General features: G+C 37.9%; 1 protein-coding gene across 1 annotated transcript; it reads left to right on the plus strand.

Moving 5' to 3' along the window:
• Positions 1–733: 733 nt before the first annotated feature.
• Positions 734–6928, plus strand: LOC144539517 (cytochrome P450 2K1-like). Its single transcript, XM_078284882.1, has 9 exons — positions 734–937; positions 1341–1503; positions 1742–1891; positions 1992–2152; positions 3928–4107; positions 4205–4346; positions 5956–6140; positions 6273–6414; positions 6572–6928. The coding sequence occupies exons 1-9, from the start codon at positions 734–736 to the stop codon at positions 6757–6759; spliced, it is 1515 nt and encodes a 504-aa protein (XP_078141008.1). The 3' UTR covers positions 6760–6928.
• Positions 6929–8685: the final 1757 nt, after the last annotated feature.

Raw genomic sequence — 8685 nt, forward strand, 5'->3', positions numbered from 1 at the left:
TTTTTGTGTAAATTGACCAGTTTTAACATTGTACTATGATTGTTTTACTCTTTCTGTGAAGCACCTTGAGATTTCGTTGTATTTTAAAGTGTTCTATATAAATAAAATTCATTATTATTATTATTATTATTATTATTATTATTCCCCCTGATCACCAGTTGGATTCCATTGGACACAATGTAAAGACAAGTAATTAACCCTAAACAAAGTAAATTTTCAGCCTGTGGGAAACACAGAGGTACGTTGTTGGGAGTCTGGATTTTTTAATCCCAACTAGTTAATCTTTTGAATTATGCTTGGTTGATTAACTTGAATAGGCCTAAAGACAGGTGTAAAAACACGCTTTTTGTATTTCAAAACCTATTTTTTACATAATAATTAATCGATTAATTGGTCATTAGCGTGACTGACAATTGATTAAGGAAATTGATTAAAATTTGCATCCCTAGTTGTAATTTAACTTCCTTGTTAAATTCTGCCTCCAATTTGTAGATATCAAACTATGACAGCTGGAAAGTCTAAGGAGTTCACAAAGAAGGCAACGATTTACAAATGTGTACAGCCAAATCTTTCCATGATTCTGTAGTCCCTCTTTTGGGTTGTACCTTAATCTCTGCCGGCAGCTACGAAAGATGTGTGTTTTTAACAAAAGGGCACACCCAGCTAAAGTGAACAAGCAGGTTTCTTATTTTGTCAGCACACTGGTAACATAAGTATACAGTTTATTTAAGTCATGGGCATATTGGATCTTCTTCTCCAGTCCTGCAGTTCAGTCTCCCTGTTGGGGGCTGCTGTGTTCCTGCTGGTCCTCTACCTCTTCTCCTCCAGCTTCAGCTCCCAGGAAAAGGGGAAGGAGCCTCCAGGACCCAAACCTCTTCCCCTGCTTGGTAACCTGTTGCAGCTGGATCTCAAGAGGCCCCACCACACCCTGTGTGAGGTGAGTTTAACATGAGAAAGGCCAAGCGATCGTCAGTTTAGGCCTGTTTTGAATTTTAGAACTGAATTATCTCAGTTTTCAAAAAATCCCTCCATGATTTTAACTGGACCAATTTTCCATTGGCCTTTCTAGTGTTAAATGATGGCTTGGTAGACTGTGTTTGGGTTAAATGAGTCACCATGTTGCAATTTATTAGAATGTCAAAGGATGTGACAGACCTTGGTTTAGGAAAGATTGCATTTAGAATTTTTACCGATAAGTACACAGTAGTATGTAAAGGTTTAGATATATAAAAAAAGAATGTTTACGGTCAATATAATATCTTTTTTTTTTTTTTGTAATAATGAGTGTTCTGGGTTTATTTCTGAGATACAGTATTTGACTGCATGATTGATTTTTCCAGCTTTCTAAGAAATATGGATCTGTATTTACGGTGTACTTTGGACCCAATAAAGTGGTGGTCCTGGCAGGATACAAGGCAGTCAAGCAGGCTCTGGTCAACCATGCAGAGGATTTTGGGGATAGAGGCATCACCCCTCTTTTTCATGACATCAATCAAGGACATGGTATGGACTTCCCTTACAAAACCTTTAGCAGCACAGTCTGATAAAGAGGTATAATAAAGAAATAAATAATAGCAATGAACTATACCAAAAGCAACAACACCAACAAGTTCTGTTTGTTTCACCTGTTTCAAATCATTCTGGATTTTTTTTTTATTTTTATTTTTTTTATCATTTGTTGCAGTGTTCTATCTTTTCATTTCTAGCTTGTTTTATCTGTGATAATCTCTGATTTCTGCAGGAATTCTGTTTGCCAATGGAGATTCCTGGAAAGAGATGAGGCGTTTTGCCCTGACTAACCTGAGAGACTTTGGGATGGGCAAGAGAGCAGCTGAGGAGAAAATCGTAGAGGAATGCCACCATCTGATGAAAGTGTTTGCAGAGCATGAAGGTATGGAGTAACATATCTCAGTGTAACATGCTCTTTTGTATTGTTTGTCTTGTATTCCAGTCTTTACACTTTCATTGTTTCCCACTGCTGTTTTTAACAGGGAATGCATTTGACACAACATGTCCAGTGAATTACGCTACATCCAATATTATCTCATCCATTGTGTATGGTAGCAGATTTGAATACACTGACCCCCGATTCAAATGCATGGTGAATAGGGCCAATGAGACCATACGCATTTCAGGTTCTGCACCAATCCAGGTAAGCATAATCTTTGCTTATTGACTTGATGTTGTTTTAAAAGTTGATTAACTGGAAATCAACTTAATTCCTACACAGGCATTTCATTATCGGGTGGATTTTAGAAAATGAAAAACTGCTATGATTGGGGAGCAGAGACTTTGTACTGACATCATCATCATCATCATCAACATCAACATCATATCTATTCTAAAAACAGTTGCAATCTTTTAAATCACTCAAGGTATTTCTTTACAGTAGGCCTATGCTGACTGATTATGCCTATTACCACCTTTCATTCAAAGGGATAAGAAACAGACCTAAAACATACTGTACATTTATTTGACAGCAGCTGTGCCTGCCAGGGAGAGATTTCACAGGGAATCTTGCTACCTGAGGCCGTCAGTGAGATGGAAATATTACCTTGTGAATTTCATTCTTTTCGTAACATGAAATCCTGAAACAACTTGTTTGATTTCATCCACAAAATGCATAAACAACACTTAATTTTGTGCATAAAATTGGCTTTTGATTTCGTGGATGAAAATGAAAACACCATTTAAATTTTGTGGACGAAATCATCTTATATCTAAATGAAACTTGTTTGTGTAGATGTATTCATTTGTATTTAAATTACCACAAAGTTTATTTTGTGGCACGAAATCCATTTTGTGAAACACATGGCAAGTATCCGCGGGACAAAGATGCAATGGACAAATTCATCAAGGTGCCACATGTTTACACCGGCCTAAGTGCAGATTTCAACCAGTAGACGTTGTTGGGAGTCTGGATCTTTTAATCCCGACTAGTTAATCTTTTGAATTATGCTTGGTTGATTAACTTGAGTAGGCCTAAAGACAGGTGTAAAAACACGCTTTTTGTATTTTCTGTTTTCTATGTCAAAACCTATTTTTTACATAATAATTAATCGATTAATTGGTCATTAAGGTGACTGACAATTGATTAAGGAAATTGATTAAAATTAGCATCCCTAGTTGTAATTTAACTTCCTTGTTAAATTCTGCCTCCAATTTGTAGATATCAAACTATGACAGCTGGAAAGTCTAAGGAGTTCACAAAGAAGGCAATGATTTACAAATGTGTACAGCCAAATCTTTCCATGATTCTGTAGTCCCTCTTTTGGGTTGTACCTTAATCTCTGCTGGCAGCTACGAAAGATGTGTGTTTTTACCAAAAGGGCACACCCAGCTAAAGTAAACAGGCAGGTTTCTTATTTGTCAGCACACTGGTAACTGGTAGTAGATGGTACATAGGTGCTGCAGAAAGCTTGGTACACTCTGGAAGTGTTTGTCACAGTCAGAATTCTGAGAAAATGTTTTATATTTTATATTTAATCTCAGAATTCTGACTTGATTCTCAGAATACTGAGATTAAGAACTCAAATACATTTTTCACATGTGGCCCTAATCCTCTTCCGTATACCAGCGATGTGGTAAATGTAGAAATCAATTCCTGCATATACTGGTTTATATACACATGCTAATAACCTAATCTACAAAGTAAATAAAATGCTGTAAAACTTCATCTTTGGCATGAAAGTTAAACCTTAGTAAGCAAAATGCCAAAAGAACTAAGCAGTGGAATGATAAACAACAACAAAGTCTAAGGTACTTAAAAAACATGAAAGATTTTGTCAATAATCATGAATTTACTGCACGGAATTCTTGGAATCTTTCAATGAAATTAAATTCCAAAGCTTATCTACATTTTGGGTTGGTGTTTGGTTTACATTCTCACTAATTGTAATCTCTGTTACCTGTACTCTTGTGTGGCAGTTGTACAACACATTTCCCTGGCTGGCCAATTGGATAAAGAGCCGGGAGCTGATATTAAAAAATGTTGAAAATAATATTTTGGATGTCAGAGACTTAGTCAAGCATCTGAAAGAGACTCTGAACCCTCAGATGTGCAGGGGATTTGTAGACTCTTTTCTGATCCGTAAGCAGAAAGAGGAGGTACGACAAACACCTTTGATGTCTTTCATAGAAAAAGTATGTACAGCAATGCTGCATACATGTCTAGTTTACAATATGTGGCTGTGTTTCCTCTCAGGACTCCTGTGTCATGGACTCTCACTACCATGAGAAGAACCTCATAGTCACAGTGTCCAACCTGTTTGCTGCTGGTACAGATACCACAGGCACTACATTGAGATGGGGTTTGCTGTTCATGGCCAAATATCCACGGGTACAGGGTAAGAACAGCGCTGAGGCATGCACATGTTATGGACCCACATACTCGTCAGAATTGTATCGTAATAAAGAGAAAAATTTTACGTTCCTTAATAAATCAATAAGGAATGTGGTTTGCTCTGTTTCTTATTCTTTGGTGATTAAGGTGAGGAAAACACAGTTATGAATCAGTTGTGGACTAAGATTTCTCCAGCAAGAGCAACATAATAGATCCACAGCCATAAAGCCAGAAAACATACAGAACATATAGAAAACATGAACCTGTGAATGAACTGGGCTGTTCTAAAGAGAATGAATTTGGCATCTTTTTCCATTTCATATTTTACAACTTCAAAGCAAAAAGTTGTAGCCGCACTCCCATAGCTCCGATGCAGAATTCTTTATTGTATAAAAACTCCCATATACCCTAACGAAGACAGGTTTCTGTCGAAACGTTGGTTTTTATACAATAAAGAATTCTGCATCGGAGCTATGGGAGTGCGGCTACAACTTTTTACTTTGAATTTCTGTTCCTGTGAGCCAGCACCCCTCTAATACTGTGTTTCAACCAACTTTTCAAGATATTTTACAACTTAACATGTTGAAGTATTAGTTCTTGGGCAGAAATGACCCAGGGCTATTGTCTGGGTTAAGGCTACATTTTCTGAAAAATGAAAATCATTTGAGAATAAAAAGTACAATAATCCAATTATCTGTGTGTCTAATCTGGGTCCACAAATGAATAGCAAATGAATAGGTTGATAGATGATTTACACATAGGATGCAGAGTGAATACAATTAAATACCTGGCAGGATAGAAAACTAGCAGTACTCTGGTTCCTGAGGACCAGCATTGAGAACCACTAACCTAGACAATAGGAATAACACGATTTCTTACATTTACATGTACTTACATTGTCTTACTCCATTTTAAGGCAAGCTATAATCACGAGACCATATGAAATTCTTTAGTACCCCCACCCACCTCACCCTTATGATATCAGTGTCCCTCATTTTCCTTTTGTAAGGTTACATTAACATGCTCTCTAAATGTACTTTGGTTGGTTGCAATCATACTGTATGTTGCGGTTGCATCTCCTGTTTCAGAGTGATGCCACTGAAGGCAGTCAGATAATTCAATAGCATTAACATGAGTTAAAAAAGAGAAATTATTCCAATGCTGCAGACAGAGAGTTCTACAATGCCAGTAAGACCACAGCTAACTTCACAAGCTATCAAGATCTCACAGGGTCTTTACTAGTGAAAGAAGATTTGTGAAATCCAGATTGTTGACAAGATCAGAGCAAAGGCTCTGTGCATCTGATTCAGTTATACTCTTTGATTTTATTGATTCAAAATAGTGTTACAGATACGATAGCCCAATATCACAGCAGTACTAGTGTAGAGACCACATAACGAAAAGAGTAGGTGCTTTCTATTTTAGAAGCTGTAAGAACAATTATGAAAACAGAGAATTGGTTGTTAATCAGATTTGTTCCAACAATATTTTTAAAAAGGAGAACCACATGCAATCTAAAGAGAAACCTAAAGAGATTAAGAATGTCATTTTTTTTTAAGGGTGAGTAGCAGACGTAGGCAAATTTAGTTTTATTTCCTACTTTGCTTGTCCAGACCAGGTCCAGGAGGAGCTGAGCAGGGTGATAGGAAGTCGTCCGGTCCGGGTGGAGGACAGGAAGAACCTGCCCTACACTGATGCCGTCATCCATGAGACTCAGAGACTGGCCAACATCGTCCCCATTTCTATTCCTCACGTCACCAGCCGAGACGTCACCTTCCAGGGCTACTTCATCAGGAAGGTCAGATACATGAAATACATTAAGTGCTGAATAATGTATTCAGCAAAACTGATGATGTTAAAATGAACATCATCAAATATGTGATTGTATTTCCTTTTTGATCATTTAAAATATTCTGTCCTGTCATGACAGGGGACAATTGTGTATCCTTTGCTGATGTCTGTCCTTCATGATGAAAGTGAATGGGAGAGCCCCCACACATTCAACCCGGGACATTTCTTAAATGAGCATGGAAAATTTGTGACAAAAGATGCATTCATGCCCTTCTCTGCAGGTATGATATATAATTTCTGTAAAGAGTGAAATCTTTATTTGCATTTGACATGAAAATTTGTACAATTCATGTATTTTTTATATTTCTAAATCCACACATTTCTAATAGTTATGGCACCTCCTGAATTCTGTGTCTGAATTTGTCTTGTGTCTTACAGGTCGCAGGGTTTGTCTCGGAGAGAGTCTGGCCAGGATGGAGCTCTTCCTCTTCTTCACCTCTCTCCTCCAGCACTTTCGTTTCACTCCTCCACCTGGAGTTACAGAGGATGAACTGGATCTGACACCAGCTGTGGGCTTCACCCTCAACCCTTCACCTCATCAGCTGTGTGCTGTCAGCCAGTTCTAAGTAAAGGGACTTGAACCAACATTCATTATTCATCACCAAAGAAATGCAAAAGAAGTAATTTACCTATGACCCAGATGAATGGAAATATCCAATGTTACCTATAAATGCAGAGTTTTGCAATAGGAAATATCATTTCTTGTTTTGTTAGCTTTCCATGTTGGACAATTGGACAGTAAACTTTTACCCTTGCATGCTACTATAATTCATGCAAAAATGGAGAAAGAAAACAACACTAAATACATTATAAGAGCTAAATCTTGATAATGCTTTGCACATGCATCCAAGTAGCTCAATATACATTCCTTTTTTAGGGATGACATTAAGATTCCACCTATTTCTTCACTAGTTTGTCATTGTTATAGCGCAAAATTATGTATTCCTTTATCAGCCATTATTTATTACTTTGTGTTTCATGATGTCTTAGTTTTGATAAGATATTGTATTAAAAAAACCCCACTTGAGTATGTATTCTGCAATGTCAGTTCTGTAATCCCTTTTAATTCATTTTCATAAAATTCTATTTCATTTGATGTTTGTTTGAAAGAGATTCTAGTTCATTCATTCATTCAAGCAGACCATTTGAAGTAAATTCAGGGCACACATTTTTAATGCTATGTCCACTAACCGACATCTTGCAATATTTGGTAGCTGGTAAAGCTGGGGATACACTAGACAGCTATTGCCCCGATTTTAGCCAGGATTCACAATCGGGCCGAGTCTGTCCTGGTCTGCACTAGTCTGCAGATTTTGGGGCAGTCGGCGTGGCCAGTTGGCACAGAAAATCGACAAGTGTGTGAGGGGAACAGACTCTAATCTCTTGCCTCCCGACGTGAGTCGGAGCCACTACGATTATATCAAACATGTTTGATTTTTACAAGCGGAATCTGGACGCAGTCGGGTAGTGTGTACTCGTCAACAACTCAAATGCAGTGGGTCCCGTCAATAGCCAATTAAAAACTATGAAGCTATGCCATAACAAGCCAATACAGTGTTTAGCCTACACCAAGGAGCAATCAACTAGTTAATTCTTCATACAATACATTTATAGATAGGCCTACCAATCTTTCTGGTACCAAGGCACACAGGAAAAAAATACAGGGAAGACTCAATTATTGTTTACACAAAACCTTGGCTGCCAGATGCCGATTTTAGACTGGAAAGTCAGGTTTTATAATTATTATTTATTAGCCTACATGTCTGGTTGGTAGTCCTGACCAGACAATGTAAATGCGCAGTCCGGTTTTGCAACATAATCATCTGGCACCGTAGCCAACATCTCCTACAAACGTTCTCAGCTCCCACTTCATAGCTTTGGCTCCATTATGTAGCAACAGGTATTTGATTCACATTTGCTGCTCACCTGCAGCTCCCTCTGCAGTCTGTGCCGTCCATACTGCTTTCCACACCTTTATGTAAATGCGTTTTGGGTCTGTGTATTTTTTGGTCATTCTATTTTCCTCCCTCTCTGCTTCTCTCTCTCCTTTCCGCTTTCCAGGCCTTGATGGTGCGGAAAGATGCACAGCTCTGTATTCAGGTTGCAATCCCAGAATGGGATTTTTGTTATTTTACTGTCACTACTAACTTCCTAAGAAATGAACAGTTCCTTTCTAGGAAATTATTAGGAAATTGTGGACCCGGAAAATAAAGTGTTACCGTATTCATGTCCCTACTTTGTGCCTCTGGCTGAGGAGGTTGAGAAAAAGGTGTCAGGTCACTGTCCAACATTATCACCATTTTAATTCCTCAAATCAGTTCCTCATGCCACCAAGGATATTTCATAAATAACCGCACTACCAACCAAAGCATTCTATCCCACATGTGCTACAGGTAATCAATACATTTGGTCAGTTTTCTGGTTATAAAGTAAATTACAGTAAGAGTGAGATTATTCCACTTAATCATTTCACTTTTTAATCACATCTAGGC

The sequence above is a fragment of the Centroberyx gerrardi genome, chromosome 7, assembly GCF_048128805.1.
Source record: "Centroberyx gerrardi isolate f3 chromosome 7, fCenGer3.hap1.cur.20231027, whole genome shotgun sequence".
Lineage (NCBI taxonomy): Eukaryota > Metazoa > Chordata > Actinopteri > Beryciformes > Berycidae > Centroberyx > Centroberyx gerrardi.